The following is a 26059-nucleotide window of genomic DNA, read 5'->3' as shown; positions in this document are numbered from 1 at the left end:
TCACAAACTAGTCTAAATAAAATAATTTTTGTTATTTAATTAAAGGTTTTTGGGCTTAACTAGGAGGCTTAATAGGCCTAAACCCTATTAGTAGAATTATTTAATATATAATATGTTAAAACCCTACCTATACCATCACACAACTACATGCCTCCCATTCTTTTAAAATTCAGAAAAACTCTCCCCAAAACCTTCAACCACACGGCACACACACATCACCAAGTTGAAGGAAAAATTCGAAGGTGCAAGGTAGAACAAGCCAAAGGTTTCACTCTGTTCTTCGTCGTCAACGGTTTTCGTGCGTATATAACGCAAAGGCACGCCATACATCTCCTTTTCTCATCCATCATATCATAATATTGTTTAAATATTGTATGCATGAAGGACATGAAGCCACTTTTCTGTATTTTCGAAATATTGCACTTATAAGTGTTAAATTCATGATTTTGTTTTGGATCCAATAAGTTGTTCATGCATGTAAAGGTCCTGCCATGATAGTAAGTGATGATCAAGCAAAGATTTTATGTGAATTAGAGTCCCACACAATCACCAAACTCACGACAGAAACATGGAAGCAAGGAGAAACTGATTTCTGCTGTAATGGGGTTCAAGGGGTTCGGGTTTCACGAGGGAGGGGTTGGATTGGTCTTGGCTTGGGCCAGGGCTCGGCCAGGGTCTGTCATGGGTCAGGGGGAGAGTCCTAGCCGAGCTAGGACTCACGTTAAAGGCTGGGGAGGACTCCCGCCCGAGAAACACGCATCATGAGCGTGGGAGAGTGCAGGTGTCTAGGAGCTTGTAGGCTCGGTTCAGGGGGCCTGGGCCGGGTTAGGTCGACTCCTAAGGGTCCTAGGTAAGTGAAAGAGAGGCTGGTTCAGGGGCTAGGGCGGTTGGCTAAGTCCTAAGAAAGATTGAAGAGTCCTTGTGCACTTGGGAGTTCTCGGCCAGTTTTAGGTTGGGAGTTGGGGCTTCATTTTTTTTGTTTGGGATGGTTTCTAAGTGAACATAGGGTCCAGTAGGGTACTCTAGTGTGTTGGTCGGGGGTGACTCGAGAAAATTGAAAGATGGCTCGGGGTCGAAGTTTATGTGTCATAATAAGGTTTCTAAACTAGAATAAATTGAAAAAACGGCTCACGGGGGTCGAGTCGTGGTTCATACGGGCTAAAATAATATAAAAAGACTAAATTTTATATTTAGGAATTTTATAAGTTTGGGATTTTTCGGGATTAAAACACCGTCAAAACAATTAGTTAAAGATAAATGAAAAACTTTAATATTTAAGCTAAATAAAATTATGGGAAGATTAATTTAGGCTTAAATAATTATTTGGGACATGTTAGAGTCAAGAAATCAAGAAACAAGTCAAAAACGTAAAATGTCAAGTCCAGGGGTAAAACGGTCTTTTTACACCAAAAGTTAGTAAACGTCATGGCAGTGCTCTAAATGCTATTTTTATGATATTATGGCTATTTTTAAATGTTTATTAAATGTTCATGATTAAGTTATGATTTTTAAATATCCATGAATTTTTATGATTTAAGGTTGACATTTAAAATACATAATGCATGCTTGGTTTCAAAACAAAATTATATGTTATGCATGATTTTTAAAGTGATGAGAATGTTAAACGTTGAAGGAAGTGAAGTAATTGTGGCTATTGAGGTGACGGTATGATGTAACGATATGTGGTAACGGTAAGAATGAAATATCGTGAGGGAAAAGGCCCAGAGGGAGCCCATTTATGGGAAAAGGCCCCAGAAGGAACCCCGACGATCGTATTTCTATTAGAAAGAGGATAAGCCAGGGTCTAGTTGACCGGTGAGAGTGTTGCTGGTGTTCCCCGCCGCCCAGTACTGCGGTTTCATGTAGATGGATCCATCGACTTTTTGGGATTTGAGGAAAGTCACAATTAACGATCTGAATTCAACAAAAGAAAAGGAAGAGGAAAAGGAAAAATGTTTATGATCATGAAAAAGGTTTTATGTTATGTCATGTTGAGGAAAAAGAAAAGAAAAGGTTAAGGTTTATGTGATGCATGTCATGAAAATGCTTATGCTTAAAATTGATGCATCATTATGAAAATGTTCTATTTAAAGTTCATGCATCATAAAAATGTTTACGAAAATGTTCATGTTTGAAGTTTATGCATCTTCATGAAAACGATATTTTAAGTACAAGTATTTTTCACTATTATATGTTGACTGTATTACGTATTACTTGTTACCAAGATTATGGTGTGTTGAATCTTTAGACTCACTAGGTGTGATGAATGCAGGTACGGTTGAGGGTGGGCTTGACGAATGATTTGACTGGATTGAAGGCGCACACAACCCAAGGACCAGCGTTTCTACTTTTTCCGCATTTACGATTTATGATTCATGATTTATGTTAAAGATTTTAAGACTTTATTTATGTTTTTGAGAGATTTTTGAGAGGTTTAGTATGTGCTATACTTTTCAAATTTATTGCTTTTTAGGTTTGGTAAAACATGCGACGATTTCATTTTTATGACTATTTCACTTGATTTTTTAAAATGCTAGTTGGTTGATGTTTTATTTTAAAGGGTAAAATATTTTATAAAAATATTTTAATGTGGTAAATGTACATGGTCGAAAGTTGTGTGCTTTTTAAAAAAAAATTCTAGTACTTTTAAAGCAATAAAACAAGGGCAGACGTTTCAGTTGGTATCAGAGCAAAGGTCCTGAAAAAGGTTGTGCCACCATCAGCGCCGGAAAGATCAGTTGTAAAGCCTCAAAGTTGTAAGTTTTTACATGCTTTATATGATTCAGTATGATGTTACCTGCATGACTTCATGAATATTATGCTTATTGTACATGTTTATGAGCTTTTTAAGTAATTTATGCTTTGCATGCTTAAATTGCTAAAATGAGTTAGGATATGTCACATGATTAGAGAACTTAGATTTAAATGCATGTTGGTTACGTTAGAATTTAGAAAACATTCAGATAAAATGCCTCCTAGACGTGCTCCCGTTATTGAGAATCAGGAAGAGAACTAGCGTAAATCACCAAGGGAACAATCAAGGAAATGCACCTCCACCACCACCACCAGGGGATGCTGCTACTCGTGCTTTGGAGGGGATGGCTCGTCTCTTCGAGCAGCAGATACAGCAGCAACACTTGCATCAGCAGTTACAGCAGATGCAACAGCAGCAACTGCAACAGGCACCTAGGCCACAGCACGACATTTATGATCAGTTCCGGAGGCTAGGACCGAAGGAATTTTCTGGTACCACCGATCCCTTTGCTGCTGAGAGTTGGATCCGTTCAATTGAGGTACATTTTCGTTACCTAGATATGGGGGATGCGGTTCGTGTGAGGTGTACTACTTATCTATTCAGAGATGACGCTTCTTTATGGTGGGAGGGAGCCGAGCACAGTGTTAATCTTGCTACTATCACTTGGACTCGTTTCAAGGAAATATTCTATGAAAAATACTTTACTGCCAATGTTAGACGACGACTAATGAGGGAGTTTATGACCCTCCGCCAGGGGGACACGACTGTTGCCGAGTTTCTGAAGAAATTTGATAGGTGTTGTCATTTTGTACCCCTCATTTCCAGAGATCCTGCAATGAAGCTTAAGCATTTCATGGATGGCCTACCACCTACCCTTCGCAACAATGTTATGATGATGCGACCTTTGGATTGTGCTACTGCCATCGCTTATGCTTTCCAGTCCGAACAGTCTTTGAGGGACATCGATTTTGAGAATCAGTGTAAGAGGCAGCAGCATCAGAATAATAATAAGCAGCCTAACAAAAAGCCGTACACTGGTCCTCCTAGACCAAAAGGGCCTCAAAAGCCCCAAGGTCAAGTCAAGAAACAAGCACCACAAAAGCCACAGAATCCTGGAGCACCAAAGCCTGCTGAAAGGCAACCATGCAAGGAGTGCAACCGTCTTCATCTTGGCAAATGTGAATTGGGATCATTTAAATGTTTCTACTGCAAGGAGGCTGGACACAAAGCTATTGATTGCCCAAAAAGGAAAGCAGCTACTACGGCACGAGCTTATGTTATGAATGCCGAGGAAGCTGAGGAAGAGGCAGACACTACACTCATCACGGGTAACCTAGTCATTTAACATTTTTATATTGCTTATTATTGCATGAAATGTTAAATTGGTTATTAGAATTGATTTGGGAGCAAGGTTTAACCTAGTGGAATTTAGGTTGCATGTTGTACCCTAATTGGATGTAAGTTATGATTTTAGAAGCCATAGGAAATGATGTTAATTTTGTGCCTTATTTTATGTAAAGGATGGTTTAATTCCAAATAAAAAGTTTTAGGGCCAAAATTTAAAGAAAATCATAATAAAGGGGATTTGGGAGAATTTTGAAATTTTGGGATTTAAATTTAAATTTTCGAAAGTTAAGGGACCAAAACGCAATTACCGAATTCTTAAAGGACCATGAATGTGATTTATCGAGATCCTCAAGGACTAAAATGAAAAATTTCGAAAACATAAGGGCCATAATGCAAATATCCGAAATTTTGGGGACTAAAATGTAAATTTCGAAAAATTGAAGGCTAAAATGCAATTTTTCAAGAAATGCTTAAGTTCAACACGCAATCTACATATATCTTTGGGAATTAATGATAGTAAATCCTTAAGTTTCAACACGAAAAGATTTAAAAGACATTTTCGCCGCAGGGAGGATCATCATTCTAGTTGTAGATATCTATGCACTGCTAGACTCGGGAGCTACACACTCATTCATATCTGAAATATTCATCAAAATACTGAAAATGACTCCTAAAGATATGGTTTGGGTTTCAAGGTTTCTATCCCTTCCGGTGATCAAATGCTCACATCTAAGATTGTCAAGAATCTGGAGTTTCGTTTATTCAAAGATGTTGTGCGGGCAGATCTTATTGTGCTTCCTATGCCCGAATTCGATATTATACTTGGGATGGATTGGCTATCAGCGAATGGAGCTTCGATTGATTTTCGTCAGCGATCAGTGTCTATTATGCCACCTAGTGGTAAATCTTTTGTCTTCAAGGCCGCAAGAAACAAACAAACGCCGCGCATTATCTCTTGTCTATGTGCGAGGAAGCTAATTAAGCGGGGATGCCAAGCTTTTCTAGCATGTGTCACTACTGCACATGAATCTAGAAGTCAGAAGTTAGAAGATGTTGATATTGTGAGAAATTTTCCTAGCGTCTTTCCCGAGGACGTTTCTGGCATTCCCCCCGATCGTGAAGTGGAGTTCTCTATTGATCTAATGTCGGGCACAGTTCCTATATCAAAACCACCTTATCGTCTAGCACCTGCCGAAATGAAAGAATTAAAAGATCAAATCCAAGAATTGCTAGACAAGGGTTTTATTCGCCCTAGTTATTCTCCATGGGGTGCACCAGTGTTATTTGTGAAAAAGAAAGATGGTAGTATACGTCTTTGCATCGATTACCGAGAGCTTATAGGGTCACTATAAAAAACAAGTACCCACTGCCAAGAATTGAAGATTTATTTGATCAGTTTCAAGGAGCATCGGTATTTTCTAAGATTGATCTACGATATGGATACCATCAATTGAAAGTAAAAGAGTCAGATGTTCATAAGACAGCATTTCGCCGAGATATGGGCACTATGAGTTTATGGTCATGCCGTTCGGGTTGAATAATGCACCAGCGATCTTCATGGATCTCATGAATCGCGTATTTCAGCCGTATCTGGATCAGTTTATTATTGTCTTCATTGATGACATATTGATCTATTCCAAGAGCAGAGAGGAGCATATCCGTCATTTGAGGACAGCACTGCAAGTACTGCAAGACAGAAAGCTTTATGCAAAGTTCAGCAAGTGCGAGTTTTGGCTTGATAGATTGGCGTTCCTAGGCCACATCATTTCTAGTAGTGGAGTGGAAGTTGATCCAAGTAAGGTAGAGGCAGTTAAAGAGTGGCCAGTACCGAAAAATGTTACCAAGATTCGCAGTTTTTTGGGACTAGCTGACTATTATCGCAAGTTTATTCAGAGGTTCTCGTCTATAGCGGTACCTATGACCGCCTTGACAAAGAAGAATGCAAAGTTCATTTGGGGACCCGAGTGTCAAGACATTTTTGACAAGCTAAAGCAAGTCTTGATATTAGCGCCAGTGTTATCTATGCCATCAGGGCATGGGGAGTATGTTTTTTATACCGACGCTTCTAAAATTTGTTTGGGCGCAGTTCTGATGAAAACGATCGAGTTATCGCCTATACGTCGAGGCAGCTGAAAGTTCACGAAAAGAATTACCCTACTCATGATCTTGAGCTTGCAGCAGTAGTCTTTGCACTAAAAATTTGGAGACATTACCTTTATGGGGAGAAGTGCAAGATATTCACCGATCATAAAAGTTTGAAATACTTCTTCACCCAAAAGGAGTTGAATATGAGACAGCGCAGATGGCTTGATTTAGTGAAGGACTATGATTGTGATATTAGCTACCATCCGGGAAAAGCTAATGTAGTGGCAGACACATTGAGTAGAAAAGCAGCAATTATAACTCAATTATCACTCCAAAAACCGTTGCAGTCCTAGATACAGTGGTTTGAGCTTATAGTGTATGCTAGGGGCGAGGCCCCAAATCTTGCCACATTATCAGTCCAGTCGACTTTGAAAGATAGAATTCGAGATGGACTGTCCACCGATGAGCAGTTGCAAAAGTGGAGAGCTAGAGATGAAGCCAAGGGCCGGAATTTATATTCAGTGGTGGATGGTTTAGTTCGCTATGGAGATCGTCTATGGGTTCCTAGTGAAGATTCTTTGAGAGATCTTATTATGAAGGAAGCCCATGACACACCTTACTCCATCCATCCGGGAAGTACGAATATGTACAAAGATTTGCAGTTGTTGTATTGGTGGCCAGACATGAAGAGGGACATTCTGAGATTTGTATCCGAATGTTTTACTTGTCAGCAAGTTAAAGCAGAGCATCAAAGACCAGCGGGAAAATTTAAGCCACTCCCTATTCCCGAGTAGAAATGGGAAAATATCACCATGGACTTTGTTGTGGGATTGCCAAAGACTGTTAAGGGATTGAATGCCATTAGGGTGATAGTGGATCGTCTTACGAAATCAGCGCATTTTCTACCTATTAAGACGAAATTCACCATGATTCAGTATGCAGAATTATATATTCGGGAGATAGTTCGTCTGCATGGGATTTCAGTGTCTATTGTTTTTGACAGAGATCCGAGATTTACGTCATCTTTTTGGAAAAGTCTGCATGCAGCGATGGGGACCAAGTTACTGTTCAGTACAACATTCCATCCTCAAACCGACGGTCAGTCAGAAAGAGTTATACATATTTTGGAAGATCTACTGCGAGCATGTGTTATTGATTTCCAAGGTAGTTGGGAACCAAAGTTACCTCTAGTGGAGTTCACTTACAATAATAGTTTCCAATCATCAATCGGGATGGTTCCTTTTGAGGCACTCTATGGAAGGAAATGTAGATCTCCTATTCATTGGGACGAGGTTGGGGAAAGAGGAGATATTGGTCCGGATGTGATTGAAGAGAATGCCGAGCTTGTAGTCAAAATTCGTGAGAGAATGAAGACTGCAGAAAGCCGACAAAAGAGTTATGCGGACAAAAGACGTAGAGACTTAGAGTTTGCAGTGGGCGATCATGTATTTGTGAAAATAGCACCTATGAAGGGTGTTATGTGCTTTGGCAAGAAAGGCAAGCTTAGTCCAAGATTTATAGGTCCGTTTGAGATTTTGGAGATAATTGGGACACTAGCTTATAGAGTGGCATTGCCACCAACACTTTCTGGAGTTCATAACGTGTTCCACATTTCGATGCTGCGGAAGTACATGTCGAATCCGTCACATGTACTAAATTATGAAACTCTTCAATTAACTCCAAATATGACATATGAAGAAAAACCTGTCCAGATCTTAGCAAGCCAAGAAAGAAGATTGCGAAACAAAGTTATTCCAATGGTCAAGGTCAAGTGGCTGAATCACTCGGAAGAGGAAGCTACTTGGGAAACCGAGAGTGACTTTAAGGGTCGCTATCCAGAATTATTCAGTAAGTTCTAATTTCGAGGACGAAATTCTATTTAAGGGGGGATGAATTGTAAGGTCCAAAATTAAGAAGACGTAATCCAACTGTATATAAATCTAGGAAATATGAAAAAATAAGTAATTAATTGATTTTAATTGCTAATTGATTATGTGACATACATGTTTATATGTTAAATAGGATTTTATTATCATCATGCATAAAATTGTATTTTTAAGGAATATTCAAGTTGCGATCGAGGAACGGAAACCCATGGCTGAAAAATGTAAAATGTTTTTATTAAATAATAATTTTTAATTGTTTAAAATATGGTTGATGGGTTTTTATATATTTGAAAATAAAGGGTTTTGTGATGATTTTATACGCCGGGACGTAAATTTTATCGGTGTTGGTTTTTCAACAAAAATACGAACTTAATGGCAATCCGGCTAATAAATTCACAAACTAGTCTAAACAAAATAATTTTTGTTATTTAATTAAAGGTTTTTGGGCTTAATTAGGAGGCTTAATAGGCCTAAACCCTATTAGTAGAATTATTTAATATATAATATGTTAAAACCCTACCTACCATCACACAACTACACGCCTCCCATTCTTTTAAAATTCAGAAAAACTCTCCCCAAAACCTTCAACCACATGGCACACACACATCACCAAGTTGAAGGAAAAATTCGAAGGTGCAAGGTAGAACAAGCCAAAGGTTTCACTCCGTTCTTCGTCGTCAGCGGTTTTCGTGCGTATAAAACGCAAAGGCACGCCATACATCTCCTTTCCTCATCCATCATATCATATTATTGTTTAAATATTGTATGAATGAAGGACATGAAGCCACTTTTCTGTATTTTCGAAATATTGCACTTATAAGTGTTAAATTCATGATTTTTTTTTTTGGATCCAATAAGTTGTTCATGCATGTAAAGGGGCTGCCATGATAGTAAGTGATGATCAAGCAAAGATTTTTTGTGAATTAGAGTCCTACACAATCACCAAACTCACGACAGAAACATGGAAGCAAGGAGAAACCTATTTTTGTTGTCATGGGGTTCAAGGTGTTCGGGTTTCACGAGGGAGGGGTTGGCTTGGTCTTGGCTTGGGCCAGGGTCTGTCATGGGTCAGGGGGATAGTCCTAGCCAAGCTAGGACTCACGTTAAGGGCTAGGGAAGGACCGCCTGAGAAACACGCATCATGAGCGTGGGAGAGTGCAGGTGTCCAGGAGCTTGTGGGATCGGTTCAGGGGGCCTAGGCTGGGTCAGGTCAACTTCTAAGGGTCCTAGGCGAGTGCAAGAGAGGCTGGTTTGGGGGCTAGGGCGGTTGGCTAAGTCCTAAGAAAGATTGAAGAGTCCTTGTGCACTTGGGAGTTCTCGGCCAGTTTTGGGTTGGGAGTTGGGGCTTCGTTTTTGTTGTTTGGGATGGTTTCTAAGTGAACTTATGGTCCAGTAGGGTACTCGTGTGTTGGTCAGGTTTTGGATCCACATGGTTTGGGGGTGACTCGAGAAAATCGAAAGATGGCTCGGGGTCGAAGTTTATGTGTCATAATAGGGTTTCCAAACTAGAATAAATTGAAAAAACGGCTCACGGGGGTCGAGTCATGGTTCATACGGGATAAAATAATATAAAAAGACTAAATTTTAGATTTATGAATTTTATATTAAAGTTTGGGAATTTTCGTGATTAAAACACCGTCAAAACAATTAGTTAAAGATAAATAAAAAAGTTTAATATTTAAGCTAAATAAAATTATGAGAAAATTAATTTAGGCTTAAATAATTATTTGCGACATGTTAGAGTCAAGAAATCAAGAAAAAATTCAAAAACGTAAAATGTCAAGTCCAGGGGTAAAACGATCTTTTTACACCAAAAGTTAGTAAACATCATGGCAGTGCTCTAAATGCTATTTTTATTATATTATGGTTATTTTTAAATGTTTATGAAATGTTCATGATTAAGTTATGATTTTTAAATGTCCATGGATTTTTATGATTTAAGGTTGACATTTAAAATAATAATGCACGCTTGGTTTCAAAACAAAATTATATGTTATGCATGATTTTTAAAGTGATGAGAATGTTAAACGTTGAAGGAAGTGAAGTAATTGTGGCTATTGAGGTAACGGTATGAGGTAACCATATGTGGCAACGGTATGTGGTAACGGTAAGAATAGAATATCATGAGGCGAAAAGGCCCTAGAGGGAGCCCATTTATGGGAAAAGGCCCCAGAGGTAATCACGACGATCGTATTTCTATTCAAAAGAGGATAGACCAGGGCCCAGTCGAACGGTGAGAGTGTTGCTGGTGTCCCCTGTCGCCCAGTACTGTGGTTTCATGTAGATGGATCAATCGAATTTTTGAGGTTTGAGAAAAGTCACAATTAACGATCTGAATTCAACAAAGGAAAAGGAAAAGGAAAAATTTTTATGATCATGAAAAAAGTTTTATGTTATGTCATGTTGAGGAAAAAGAAAGGAAAATGTTAAAGTTTATGTGATGCATGTCATGAAAATATTTATGCTTAAAGTTGATGCATCATTATGAATATGTTCTATTTAAAGTTCATGCATCATAAAAAGGTTTACGAAAATGTTCATGTTTGAAGTTTATGCATCTTCATGAAAACGATATTTTAAGTACAAGTATTTTTCACTATTATATGTTGACTGTATTACGTATTACTTGTTACCAAGATTATGGTGTGTTGAGTTTTTAGACTCACTAGGTGTGATGGATGCAGGTGAGGTTGAGGGTGGGCTTGACGAATGATTTGACTGGACTGAAGGCGCACACAACCCGAGGACCATCGCTTCTACTTTTTCCGCATTTACGATTTATGATTCATGATTTATGTTCAAGATTTTAAGACTATTTATTTATGCTTTTGAGAGATTTTTGAGAGGTTTAGTATGGGCTATACTTTTCAAATTTATTGCTTTTTAGGTTTGGTAAAACATGCGACGATTTTATTTTTATGACTATTTCACTTGATTTTTTAAAATGCTAGTTTGTTGGTGTTTTGTTTTAAAGGGTAAAATATTTTATAAAAATATTTTCATGTAGTAAATGTACATGGCCGAAAGTTGAGTGCTTTTAAAAAAATATTTATAGTACTTTTAAAGCAATAAAACAAGGGCAGACGTTTCACTTGTCTTCTTCTTCATCATCACTTGAACTGATTGGGCTTTCAGGTTCGGACTCCTCACTGTCAGTTTCTGCCCACTTTGACTTAATCTCCTCAGCTAGAAGCACCTCATGTTTCTTTCTGAGAGGTTTCTTGTCATCCTTGGTTCTTTTTCTGTGCTCACAGGGTTTCTTTTCCTTTTTTCAGTTGATCTTCGACTGTCCTTCTTTGGCTTGGGACAGTCAGCAATGAAATGGCCAGTCTTGCCACAGTTGTAGCAAGCATAAGGTTCTTCTTTGGAGTGATTTTTCTGATACATCTTCTGGAAGTTTCCTTGATTTCTCCTCATAAACCTTCCAAACTTCTTAACAAACAATGACATTACGTCATCGCTTAGCTGATCAGCAGATTTGCCAACTGAACCAATTGGTTCCAGCTTGACAGCAGTTAAAGCAGTTGTGACATTTGATGTAGAAGGTTCCCCTTCTCTGGTTTGTAGTTCAAACTCGTATGCCTTTAGATCAGCAAACAAATCGTGAAGTTCAACCTTGTTAAGGTCCTTTGATTCACGCATAGCCATAGTCTTGACATCCCACTCTTTGGAAAGACCTCTGACCACCTTCAGTGCTATTTCTTTGTTAGAATACACCTTTCCAAGTGCATTCAGCTCGTTTATAATACCACTGACCCTCTCATCATATTAGGGCATTGATTCTCCAACCTTCATCTTGATATTGTCAAATTTCTGAACATTGACTGATAGCTTGTTCTCCTTGGTTTGTTCGTTTCCTTCACAAATTTGAATCAGTTTCTCCCATATCTCTTTAACAGTTTTGCACATTTTGATTTTGCTGAAAGTGACTTTATCCAACGTTTTATATAAGATATCCTTAACCACATTGTCAAGGTTGGATTTCCTTTTATCATCAGTTGTCCATTCCTCTCTGGGCTTCTCAATGCAATGAGGTGCCCCATCAGTTATTGCAACTGTTGTATTTGCCTTTAAGATTTTCATGGGACCTTCAGTAATGACGACATACCACATGTCGTCGTCTTGTGCAGCTAAATGAGCCTACATTCTGATTTTCTAGTCATCGAAATCTTTTCTGGAAAACATTGGTATTTTATTGAATGAAGACATGGTGATCAGTTTGTGGATAAGAATATTCTGGGACAAGATTCAACTGCTCTGATACCACTTGATAGGATCGATTAACTGGTGAAAGAGTGTTTAGAAGGGGAGTTGAATAAACACTTATGATTTTCACAATATTTTTGAAAGTTGAGTCAATTTAGTGACAAACTGAAACTCGGAATCTTGTCAGTCGATATCAATCAGATAACAATAAAGTACGGAAATAAACTGACTGATATATATAATAAAAATTGAAATGAGAATACACGAGATTTTATGGATGCTCGGAGATTTCAATCACTCCTATGTCACCCTTTCTATCACAAGGATATGATATCCACTAAAAGACTTTGATCGATACAAACACTTGTACAGACCTACTTCAGTTTTGACTTAACAATGCCAAAATTGAAAATCTTAGTTTACAATATGTTTCACAGTACTCAACTAGACTTAGCACAACTGATCTCTTTTAAGATCGATTTACAACAAGATGATTTGTGCTAGTAAGCTCGAAAAGTAGCCTAGAATGCTACGAATAAATCAGATAAGTGTGAGCTTCTAATTCTTTTGAATATGAATGAGAATTTCAGCAAAGTAACAACAAAATTGATAGAATGGTAAATCATTGATTGTTGGGGGTATTTTTCAACTGCCCTTCTCTGCTATTTATAGGTTTCTCTTCAATGTTAATAATCAATGTAATTTGAATCTTTATATCCATTGTTTGCCACGTCAATATTTTTCTGACATTCGTACACTGCAGCTGAATTGCGACGTTTCCACTAATAGTTGCAGTCTGCTTTTGTACTGTTTGTCGGTTGAATGTCCTTTTCGTTTACTGATGACGTGTACAGGTGAAGGATCAGCTGATAAGCAATTGCTGATAAGCTCACAACTGAATGTAGCAGCTGATCAGTTTCCAACTGATCAGTCAGTTGTCTGTGTAGGTTCAGTTCAGCAGGTTCAGTTGCCTTTGTTAATCTGCGCATTAATCTTCAGTTATGGGCAACTGTCAGTTTGATTATTTGTTCAGTTACTTTCAAACTTCTTGATCAGTTAATCCAATCGATTTAAGCACTTAGTTTGTTAGACAACCGAAATTTAGTTTCCAACAACATGCTACATGTTTCAACGTTTGAATTTGGGGGATGCTAATAAATTTCATTCTCTCTTTTCAACCACATTCAGCTATATGTGGCACCATGTATTATGTCCATGTTTTTATCTCTACCAATGATTATCTATTTCTCATCCTCTATCTTATCATGCCTCCCGAATAACCATTTTTGGTATTGCTACTATACTTTCAATATTTATTTAATCAAAATTAAACAGTGCTTGGGTAGTGCTTAATAGATAAACATATTATTTATGATTTTTTGATTGTTGGTACAAGTTGAATTTTTTTGCTGATTATGAATTGCCTTTGTATTTTTTTTCTCAAAAGTTGAAGGACAATGGTTGCAAACAAAGTATTTGTATAAATGGCATACTCAATTCAATGAATCATATCTACTCGCCCCCATCTTCATCTGGTTTGTTTTTAACATTGAATTAGTTAATGTTCTATGATTTATTATGTTGCTTTATATTAGTGGTCATATCAGATTCATCTGTTCGTTTTGATCTTGCATGTGAGATAATATATTTATTACGAGCTTCAAGATCTTATGATCTAATCTCTCACATATTCTCAACAGATTCACTAAATCATTATATTAGGACTTCTTATACATTGTTTTATTATAATCTTTACAGAAAAATTTACATTTTGGGTGGTAGATTTTAAACTCAAAATTTCAAGATCTAGCAGAGTTCTCAAAATTTTTAGACAATTTTTTGACTATTTTTTTTTACTTCTTTTACATTGAAGTTTATCATTATTTCTCATGATATGATATTACTACTTCAAAAGAATATTATTTTTTAAGATAAACACATATATCATTTGAGGTAACAAATTGAGTTTGACATATTAGCCTCGTATATTCATGACACACGCAACATTTTTACTCTCATGTTGTTAACATGTTGGAATCCATTGCCTTTCATAGATCAAGAAACGTCTTTACTCTCATGTTTTTAACATATTGGAATCCATTGATTTTCATGGATCAAGTACAAATGTTTTTACTCTCATGGTGTTGTAAAATCACGAAGGTTTAATATATTAGCCTCATATATTCATGACACACGCAACGCGTGTGTAATGCCCGAGAATTTTGTTATTGTAATCTGAAATGATTTGTTGATAATTGATGTGCTTATAGACGGAACGAATCAGATCGGGAACGACGAAAAGAAGACTTGAATTATGTGCGAGGAATGAGCCTCGCGCATATCCGCGACCAAGTCGGGCGCATATGCGCGGAGTAGGCAGAGAACCTCGCGCATATGCGCGACCATGTCCCGCGCATATGCGCGAGATTGGCAGAGAACCTCGCGCATATGCGCCGGGTAAGGGCGTGCATATGCGCGAGCTGTCAAGAAGACACGCGTCGAGGCAGAATGTCTCGCGCATATGCGCCGAGGAAGGTCGTGCATATGCGCGAGACGTGCAGCACAAGGATGAAGCCACTTACCCCTAGCCATGCATTGATATATATATTGTTACATTCCTTCAAATCGACCGGCAAGGAAACGAGAGAAAGCTTCAGGAAAAGCTTCAAGGCCTCTAATCATAGTTTGTGATTAATGAAAGATCCGTTCATCCCATTTTTAATCCGAGTGCAGTACCGTACTCCTATCGACGAGAGCTTCAAACGAACGTAAGTTTTATTATGTTTTGATATGGTTTGAAAACATGGTATTGAAGGAATCATGATTTGATCTATATATGATATTCTTGAGATATTAGACATTGTATAATCGAAAACGGATTGAAGAACAGATACCATATGAAATTGTTATGGTTTTCAGAATTGATTTGATTGAGATTTTACAGATTTGATATCAGATTGAGTTTGTTGATTGATTATGAGTTATTGGGATTGGTATATACTGATTTTGTATTATCGGTATTTCAAGATTGTGATGTTATGCTGTCGAAACAGAATTAGACTGAGTTCTGATTATATCGGGTATTGATTGAGGTATATGTTGATATTGTATTCCTCGATTATGTTATGCCAGATTGATATTGAAGATTTGAAAGATAGATCAGAGCCGAACCCCAACAAAAGAAATGTATAAATCAATGTTGAACCGGGAAGATACGACTCGAGTTGATTTGACTTGAGTTTCCCAAAAACCACATACTTTACTTTATTGCATTGATATTTGCAATTCATGAGATTGATATGCTTAGTCTATTGATTGAGGTATATGTTGATATTGTATTCCTCGATTATGTTATGCCAGATTGATATTGAAGATTTGAAAGATAGATCAGAGCCGAACCCAAACAAAAGAAAGGTATAAAACAATGTTGAACTGGGAAGATACGACTCGAGTTTGATTTGACTTGAGTTTCCCAAAAACCACATACTTTACTTTATTGCATTAATATTTGCAATTCATGAGATTGATATGCTTAGTCTATTGATTTATAGCAAAGCACGTGTCTAGTCATTGGCGGAGATGCCAAGTCTTTGGCGGAGATTCGAAGACACTGGATGTTTGGTTTATATCGATGTTGCGTAGGAGCGAATCAGCTTCTATTGCGGAGATTCGGTATATTGTTCCAATGTCCAGGAACCGAGATCCCAAGATTAGAGATGAGTCGAGTCTGAGATGACGAGTCCCGAGTTTATTTACAGCTTCATATTGATTCATGTTTTTTAGATTTGATACATGTCATTGATTCTGTAACGCCCAGACATTCGTATGCATATAATGTAAGGTAATGATTATGATTAAGTATGGTCATTATTCCTTTTATGGTTTATTATGATGATCGTTTGTGGATATTTGATGTAATGGTGATGGTTTATGGTTTCAAGATATGATATGAATAGTATTAAATGATATAGAATGAAACAGAGAATGTATGGGTAGAATAGAAAGCTGATCTTTAGCTAAGTAGGTAATGGAAGTGCTAAAACGATATGAAAATGTGGCAGTAGTTGTGGTTTTTAGCATAATGTTTTGTATTTTGATCCAAATAATGTGAGGCCACTTTCATTAGAAAGATAAGACATAAGGCTATAACTTTCATGTTTTGAGTTTTGTTCAAATCCTTGTGGAAGATAAGCCAAAAGCGCCCCGAAGTTTATCGTGTGTGTCGACATTCCTCAAGTGACACATGCTGGGAGATTGAGCATAACTCTTTACTCAGACCTTCAAATGACATGAGGCTAATTGGAGTTCAAGCCAAGACATAGAGCTACAACTTTCATGTTTATGACATTTCCAAATTATGAAGAGAAGAGGCGTTTCGGAGGCGATCTTTGAGGCGGCTGTGCGCAGAGTGGCGCCCGAGCGGTAAGAAATGACCGCCCGAGCGCCACTGCTTCTGGAATTTTGGGTTTTGGACAGAAACGTCCGCGCTAGGGCGGTAATTTATGACCGCCCGAGCGCCCAGCACAGTACAAAAGCGTGTTTTGGGTGAATTAAGGCATAAAATCAAATGAGACTCTCATTTTCTTCATTTCCCTTCTCCTCCTTTCTCTTCTCCATCGATTCTTAGCTAGGGTTCTTCATCATCTTCTTCTTCTCTTATTCAATCAAGCAATTAATCTTCAATCCGGAGTTGGAACTTCATCTTTTTAGTGAAAGAGACCAATGTAAGTGGTTTTTCTTCTTGTTCTTGAGTTATTGAAGATGGTGGAGTTAGGGGATGATAGTTGTGATAGATGTATTGGGTTAAATGGTCATCTAATGTTGTTATTTGAGTGTTGATGGTTAGTTATTGGGTTTGTTATTGTAGGATCACCATCAAGGTTTAGGAAACCAAGTGCTTCAAGTGTTGTAAGTGGAATCATTTCCTAAATGCATCACATGATCCTATATGTATGTGTTTTGATGATTTAATGATGTTAACTCCTTTCAAATTCCATTCATGATATATATATGTAAATATGTATATATGGTAGTGCAATTATATGCATTTTTGAATGAAGGGAGTTAAACTATATATGATGCCTTTAAGATGTTCGATAAAATGCTTGAATGAAGTTTTATATGATTGAATGATTGGATTGATAGTGATAGTAGCGGTGTTGCCTCTGGCAATTCTAAATCCGCAATGTAATTGGCCAATTAATGATGAAAACATGTGCTCTCTTATAAATGCATTTTATGCAGATGTACGTGTCCCTCCTATAAGATTCGTTTTTACGAAGAGGGTTAGCAATGAATGAACTATCTTATAAGAACTATCAATTCTTCAGTTAATCAATGAAATGAATATCATCCCTATGTATTGTTGGATTATGATTCTTGACGGAAGATATTAATGATGATTCAACGTTTATGAAATGAAATGGATAATGTTTTCAAGAAAATGAAATTGAGGCTATTCATTTTATGTTTTACAATAAAATATATATATGTATCTTGTTAGTATTGATTCAATTTGCTGAGTTTTATACTCATTCCAGTTATGTTCATGTGATGCAGGCACAGGTAAGAAAGACTGATCATCCCTGAGTTGTCGAAGCGAGAGAAAGGAATATGCCAAACTTTGGAGATAGTGGTTGGATGCTATTTTGATATGTTAAGCTTTTGGTTATTTTGGGAAATATTTTAAACCTTGTTTTGGTATTTGAATTAGAAATATGTGTAGATACTATATTAAATGGTATCTGATGAATATGAAAATCTTTTGTATGTATATTATGTGGTGCTTGAGACAGGTGACATGTCCTATTCGTGGGGAGATGCTGCCCAATTTTTTAAAAAAATTTACGCCTTTTCTCCAAATTATATTTTAAACCTTCCGCACTAATTATGCATTTTAGTCATGAGTGTTACAGATATCTGTTTCATGCTTTTGTATCTGTTTATATGATTGCATGTATACATTGCTTATACTGGGATTATATTCTCACCGGAGTTATCCGGCTGTTGTTGTGTTTGTATATGTGCATGACAACAGGTGGGACATGATCAGGGTCACGAAGAGGATGAGAGATTCAAGTTTAGCTTGGAGATCCGGACTTAGGAGCAGATTTAGTTTTCAGCACTCGATGTAGTAATTGAACACTAGTGGCTTTGATTATCTGTTGTACAAGACTTGTACTTTATGTTGATATTTATATCAGACTGATTTCATTATGTTCCGCACTTACGTATTTTTAAAAAAAAATTAGACTCAGATTAATTAAATGATCCTAATAATTATTAAGAAGATGAATTAGGTTCGGGTCCCCACAGCGTGTGTCTCGATGGCTAGTTAAAACTAAGTTTTGAAAGGATGAGTAGTAAAAAGAAAGTTGAAAAGGGAGATAAGTATTTTTAAATAAGTTGTCCTTAAATTAAAAACTATAAATATTATTTAAATTTATTAATAATATAATATTGACTATATAATATAAACATTTTTCATAAATAAAAATATATTAAATAAAATATAATAATTAATGTATGTAAAATAAAAAAAATATTTCAAAAATATTGTTTATGATGAAAGATTTGAATTAAATAGGTTGAAGATGAACGTTATATTTGATGTTGAAATCGTACTATTTTAACGTAAAATTTACACCAAAATATATTTTGTGGTTGAAAATGACCTTAGCACCTCAGTTCAAGCCGTGACATCTGCAAAACGAGCATACCACTACAACATAACATATGTAAGCCTGAACATAAAGATAGCCATAACAAACATTCCAGTGCTCTTGTTTTTGTTACTACCACAAAATCATTACATACTTGCAGCCTCAAGCCGTAGATTCTACACATGCATAAATACATGGATTTGATAATATAGCAAAAGTATCCCCAGGCTAGCTGTTAGCTTCTCCCAAAGTAAGAAAATAGTGTCGGCTGTCTATCAGTTGGTCCCTTGCCTCTCTTTCGGTCTGAACTTTTATGCTGCCGGCGGGTTTCTTTTGCAAATGGCTTAGCAGCAGTGGAAAACTCTTCATAGCCTCGTTTCACAGGAGAAACCCCTTTGGACAGTAGAGTAGCAACATCACCTTTCAATTCATTTTCATCTTCCTCGGTAATAGATTCATGGTGATCATATCGGGGTTCAGGTTCCTCGTTCACAAATTTCTGATGACCAGCTTCAATAGGTTCATCCTTCATTCTGGTATTATCAAATTTTGAATGGCTTTCAGGTTCCTCTTTGACATATTTTGGCTGGCCAGCTTCTAAAATCTCTTCCTTAATTGTGGTTTTTTCAAGTTCTGGCTCCGGCTCCGGTGATCTGCTCACTTTTGTTGAGAAAAAATGTGAAATTGATTTAGTTTCTTCGGCTTTTACCTGTATCTGTGGTTAGCATGCAAGATTGCTCTTGATTACCAGAGGGAATGTACAGTAAGAGGAAATATGCATTATAATTTATAGTTTATATAATTCTGTCCAATAGAGGGTATTGAGTCGCAAATGTTAAAGACACTTCCTCGAAAGTTTGATTTTATCTAATACAACTTTGTCAACAAAATAACTCGACTTACCTTTTTAATGCACTCTGGTCCGTCACAAGAAAGCTTACCCATTGCAGGTGTCACAGGGTACCATGCCTGCAATTGAAGGTTAATCATTAAAATATCTGTTCTTTTATCTCCACAAATTAACACAACACACACGACAATGTAAAAACTATTTTTTAGTCGTACCAAATCAGATACTTCATATGGTTTGAAAATTTTGTCAAGATCAGATGAGAAAGCATCATTCAGCCACAAATCAGTTGATTCTTTGTCACCCAAGATAACAGGCATCCTGTCTACAATCAGAAACGATGCAAACTATGGGTGGGAGTGTGAAATGAAAAATTGATACGCTTGTTATTTTTTAACATCATGCAATGGAAAAGGAAGAGAAAATGTTCTTAACACAATAAATGTATACAGTTATGATACATAACTGCTAAAGTCATACGAGCAAGAATGCTAACTAACCATGCAGCCATTCCAGAGCCGATCACGACGAAGTTGTGACAATTGTGAAGGTATAAATGACTTCTGTATCCACAAGGGAAAGCAGATTAACAGTAAGGAAAAAAGTTAAAAAAAAGAATCTGGAATTCAATGTGGCACAAATATTTGGCGCAGGATGAAAAAGTTGAAAAAAGAAAGATAAAAATAGTGAAACTGATAAATTCTGATAAGAGAACTCAAATATCCTCTACAAGCTAGTTTTAAACATTTGAAAGTACATTATGATAGCAGAGGGAAAAGTCAAATATATCACATAAAAACAGACAAAAAACTAATTCTTGAGAAGATTGTAAACTGAGTTTAAAAAAACGTGTTAACACTTAATAGGTGATCAACCTCCAGAATTCTTCCAAGAATCAAATAGAGCGGCAAACACCAGGGGACGACCATCCTTAAAATGAATATAGTAAGGTTGTTTTTTTTTGCCGTCTTTCTTCCATTCGTAAAACCTGAACAAGCAAAGGACATGCATTATGCCCAGTAACAATTGAACTATAACAATATAAATCATATTTGATAAAACGAACAAACACTTTGCTTGCAGATTTTTATTGGCAACTTTTTGGGTTTAGATGAAACTTAATTGCAGATTACCACAACAAGAGTTTCTTCAAGCATCTTTACATGTTTAGTTAACTACAACAAATCTCAAATCTATATAAACTATCACCTATGTCAAACTAACATTCCTCTAGAGTATGCCCGTCTATTACAGAAATTCCTCTTTTTTGGGGCAAAAAGAGAAGGAAAAAAGCTCTATGTGAAATACAGCAACTTTCTTTAGTATCCAAATAGTAAGGCCGTAACAAAATCACTATCTAACATATAAATCAATTAGACGATGACAAATAATTTCGACTTCAATAAAATGTTACAATACAGTCAACAGATAACTAAAAAGCAAGCAAGTTAAATACCCTTCAACAGACACCAAACATCTATTTGTTGGAAGAAGGCGTCGAAACGAAGACTTCTCTCTTAGTGATTCGGATCGAGCATTGAACTGCAAATGGCAACACTTGTCAGATTCTCCAAAACAATAAAATTATTTCAACAAAAACATCTACAACATTATAAATGTAAAGTATTACAACAGCTAACGTAGGGATTGCAACATGTTCCAACGTAAATGTCTAGACAAACAAGACATTTATTGTTTCCATAACTCGAAGCAATTAATAAATCAGTATGAAAGAACTAATTGTAGTACCATCCTGAAGTAATCAGGTTTCTCAGTTTTCTCGGTGAAGCTCGGAATCAGCCCCCATTTCATACAATGGAGCACGACGCCATTGCCATCTCCATCATCGCCTCTCCGAACCACTGGAACATTGAAACCCGGCGCCACGTTATACGATGGCCGGTACCTATTGAAAATTGAACTTCAATGAAACCAATTGCAGCCAAAAAAATAACAAAAAAGGGTTTTCCGAGTTACCCGTCCATGTCGAAGTGACGAACGGGTCTACCGTTGAGATGGCAGGCCCGAGGGATGTCATCGGGCCTCAGGGTACAACGAGCTCTTCCGCACATGACCTCTTGCCTTTGATCAACTGAAGTCACACTGAGCGGGAAAGGCGGTGGAAAAAGAAGACCTTGTAGTCAATGCTGAGTCATGCTTTGTCACAGTAATTGCCTATGTCAATATATATTTTTGGATAAATTTGAAATCTATCTTTGGACCTTTGATTTAAGATTCAATATCTGAGTAATTTTTTTATAAATTAATATATGAAAACACTACAAACTTAATTTTAACTTCTTACAAAGATAAATTTACCTTTTTGCTTTTCTATTATTTAAATAAATATATAATTTTCTCCACAAATTGTTTCTTTTCTGTCTACCAAATTAGTAGTTATTATGGTGATTCATATACTTGATTTCGCTTTTTAAATATTCCAAATGTATAAGAAAACATTATATCTACGAGTAATCACCACAAATTAAGTCATTATTGGTCTTTTCAAAAAAAAAAAATGCATTAAGATGCTTATTCATGTCATTTTATTTTTTTTAAAAAAAAAACAAAGTTCATCACTCATCATGAAATAAAATTATGTATTTATTTTGACCTACAAATTACCCATTTTGAAGTTCCAGATGTTTGATTTGCCTTTTTAAATACTTCAAATGTGTAAGAAAATACTGGATCCTCGAGCGATCACCATAAATTCAGTCATTGTCGGTCTTTCATTGAAAATGCGTTAAATGACTTACTCATGTCATCTAATTTTTGATAAAACACAGTTTCTCACTCATCATGGAATAAGAAAAAGCACTTATTTTGATCGATAACATACCTATTTTAGGGTTCTAGATCTTTGATTTGGCTATTTGAATACACAAAATACGTAAGAAAATACTTGAATTAGAAAAATTACTTATTTTGACCGATAACATACATATTTTGGGTTCCAGATATTTGATTTGGCTATTTGAATACTTCAAATTAGTAAAAAAATACTTGTTTCAAGTAATATTGAGTGACTTTTGATGGTTTCATTTGTGAAGTTAAAATGTGATACATAAATTGGTATAAAAAGTATCTAATTAGAGTCTACAAATATTTGATTTTACTCCATAAATACACATATCCAATTATTTGGGGATGTCAAAATATAGTTTGAAGTTAATATTGAGTGGCACTGGTGGTGACATTCATGAAGTAAAAATATGATACCGATATTAATATAAATAATACATAATTCGAGTCCATAAATGTAACGTCTACTAATTTAAAATGCTGAATTTTTTTTAAAAGCTAACATTTTCAAAATAAACATTTAAATTTTTTTACATGCATGTAACCCTACTGAAAAATATAATGTTCTAAAAATAATCGTAAATATTTGACAATTAAAAATATAGCATTTAAAATGGCCAAACTCATCCAGCAAAATATACGTAAACATAAACGAGTAAAAATCCTAGTAATCATCAGCGTATTAAAACCATCGTATAAAAATGTTCATGTCCTCCCAAAACTCATAAAAATCATAATGTGCGGAAGAAATGTGGTCTTCGGGTCGTGCGCGCACATTCAGCCTGCCTACTCTGAATTCAACACCTCCAGTCCCCTCATCGACATGTTCACTTGCATCATTCACACATAGTGAGTCTAAAGACTCAACGTACCTGTACCGGAATAACAAGTACAAATCATAACATGTCAAAACAACTCATCTTATCATCATGTTCGTAAACATTAACTTTAATTGAATTCAGTTTCTTAATTGTGACTTCTATAACAGCTTTATCGTTCATCATTATACGATGGATCTCATAAAAATAATAATCATGATGCATAAACATTTAAAACCATGATAAATTTGTGCTCAGGGTGCTGCCAGGACCAAAAACTTACCCCGTGTGCAAAATGATCATTTTGCCATTGGAAACCCAAAATGACCGTTTTACCTCTGGACCTCTAAATTCCGACCCGAAGTTTACCAAAATCCTTAAAACATTCCAAAATATTTTTAAAATTGTTCCTTAGATGTAAAATCGAGCCCATATCAAAACTTACCCGATTCGTTTTAAAACTTGAACCGGAGTCTCGGTTTTAACCCAAATCGACCCGAAATTTAACCGAATTTTTCCCAACTCAAGTCATGTTTTTAATATACTAGACCAGCCCCTAAACAAACAATTCCAGACCCATCATGACCCTTGAAACAAGCCCAAAGGTTGCTGGAAATATTCAGCGCACTAGCCTCCAAAACCTAACGCACCATGGCTCGAGAGTTTCCTCCCTAGCAGACTCCAGGCTAGACCAGCCTTGAATTAGACCATCCTAGGACCAAGATAAGCCCATGGACCTCTATCTGGACCAACCAAACCATGTCCTTAGCCCCCAAACTCGCGGACGTGCGCCACCATCCATTCTAACCTACCCGCGAACTTCCTGAGAGAAACTTAGCACCAAGCCATTCAAGCAGATTATGGACCACGGCCAGCCACTCACATCCCTCTCCAAACCCTGTCACGAACCCAAGAGGTTCGGCTCTTTGGCTGGAAACAAGCCATGCACGGCTGTACCCACTAAAAACTCTCGATCTCTCCAATACAAGCCATAACCGAACAAACTCGCTTAGCTACCCCCTTCCCTTCGACTAAGCCATGACTCCAGCCTTTAGGACCCTTATCTCTTGATTTATTCAGCACCCTAACACGAAGACCAGCAGCCCCTTGTACCACCTATTCAAGAAAAATGTGAGTTGTATGCATAACGCGTGGATTTCATGACAACCAAAAGAAATAATGATTTAACATGCATGAACAAAGAAATGTTCGACCAAGACACCATATGAGCATAAGAATATATCGGGAATGATGAACAAGGAAGATACATAGCATGCCTTGAAGATTTATGAACGAAAACTAGGAGAAACGCGCGTCGGGGAGGCGCCAGAGGAGCCGGGAAGGATGAAGAAACTCGAAGGTTGAAGCTTGCTGAAGGTTGGCTACTGTAATTCACGTGTGGGAGGCTGCTGATGGAGGGGAGGGGCGGCCAATATGATTTAAGTAGGGTTAGGGTTTAGGTAATTAGGTTTAAGTAGGAAATTAATACACTAATGAGCCTTAATTAAAAATTAAAAGGGTTTTGAGCCCATTTAACATTAAAACAAACTCATCAAGCCCAAAAATACTCCAAAAAATATTTCCTTTAGGTACATTTTTTAAAATATCGCCCGAACACTCAAAAAGTTCCCCGATTCGATAAAATTTGTGTACCGACAAGAATTACGACCCGACGAGTATAATATCCACCAAGGCCTATTTTCGAAAATAAACTTAAAAACACATCGTATTAATTAATAAAAATTAATCATGTAATAAAAATAATTTTCCTGATAATTCACCGGTCTCCGTTCCTCGATCGAGCGCGAAATGCATCTAGAAACCTTAATGCATGAACTTCAAAATAAACATGAAATGAATACTATCATGCAATAATTATGCATTAAATGCATAAAAATAAATAAGCATCTATTTTAAATAAAACCCTAGATTTCATGCATTCAGGTTACATAAAATTTAAATTTCCTGGACCTTACAACACTCCCACCTTAAATAAAATTTTGTCCTCGAAATTTAAGATATATCGAATAACTCCGGGTAGCGACTCCTCAGTCTCCAAGTAGCTTCCTCCTCGGAATGATTCATCCAGTTGACTTTGACCATATACCTTGTTCCGGAGCCTCTTCTCCTATCTATGTAGTATCTGGGTGGGTTTCTCCTTGAATGACAGGTGCGGTTTCAGCTGAAGTGGCTCATAATTCAGCACATGCAAAGGATTCGACATGTACTTCCGCAGCATAGAGGCATGGAACACGTTATTAACTCCTGGTAGATTTTGCGGCAATGCAACTCTGTATGCAAGTGTCCCAACCCTCTCTAGGATCTTGAACGGTCCAATGAATCTAGGGCTGAGCTTGCCCTTCATCCCGAACCTCATCACACCCTTCATCAATGAGACATTCACAAACACATGATCCCCTACTGCGAACACGAGATCTCTGTGCCTCTGATCTGCATAACTTTTCTGACGACTTTGAGCGGTCCTCATCTTGTCTCGAAACCTAACCACTAACTCTGCCGTCTGCTTGAAAATTTCCGGCCAACTCTGCCCTCTCTCCTACCTCATCTCAATACACTGGCGACCTATACTTCATCCTATACAGTGCCTCGTATGGAGCCATGTCGATCGACGCTTGATAACTGTT

At 36.9% G+C, this 26059-nt stretch overlaps 1 protein-coding gene across 1 annotated transcript; it reads right to left on the bottom strand.

The window, feature by feature from the left end:
• Positions 1-19017: 19017 nt before the first annotated feature.
• LOC142530006 (uncharacterized) lies at positions 19018-21925 on the bottom strand. Its single transcript, XM_075635756.1, is given in 8 exon segments — positions 19018-19656; positions 19845-19910; positions 20007-20116; positions 20292-20354; positions 20667-20779; positions 21248-21333; positions 21541-21697; positions 21769-21925. Coding segments are annotated over 8 exon segments (1170 nt in total). The 5' UTR covers positions 21864-21925; the 3' UTR covers positions 19018-19176.
• Between the last annotated feature and the right edge of the window lie 4134 nt (positions 21926-26059).

This window comes from Primulina tabacum, chromosome 16 (genome assembly GCF_025594145.1).
Source record: "Primulina tabacum isolate GXHZ01 chromosome 16, ASM2559414v2, whole genome shotgun sequence".
Classification (NCBI taxonomy): domain Eukaryota; kingdom Viridiplantae; phylum Streptophyta; class Magnoliopsida; order Lamiales; family Gesneriaceae; genus Primulina; species Primulina tabacum.
The sequence above is the reverse complement of the archived record's forward strand: the minus strand, read 5'-3'. Positions and strand labels throughout refer to the sequence as shown.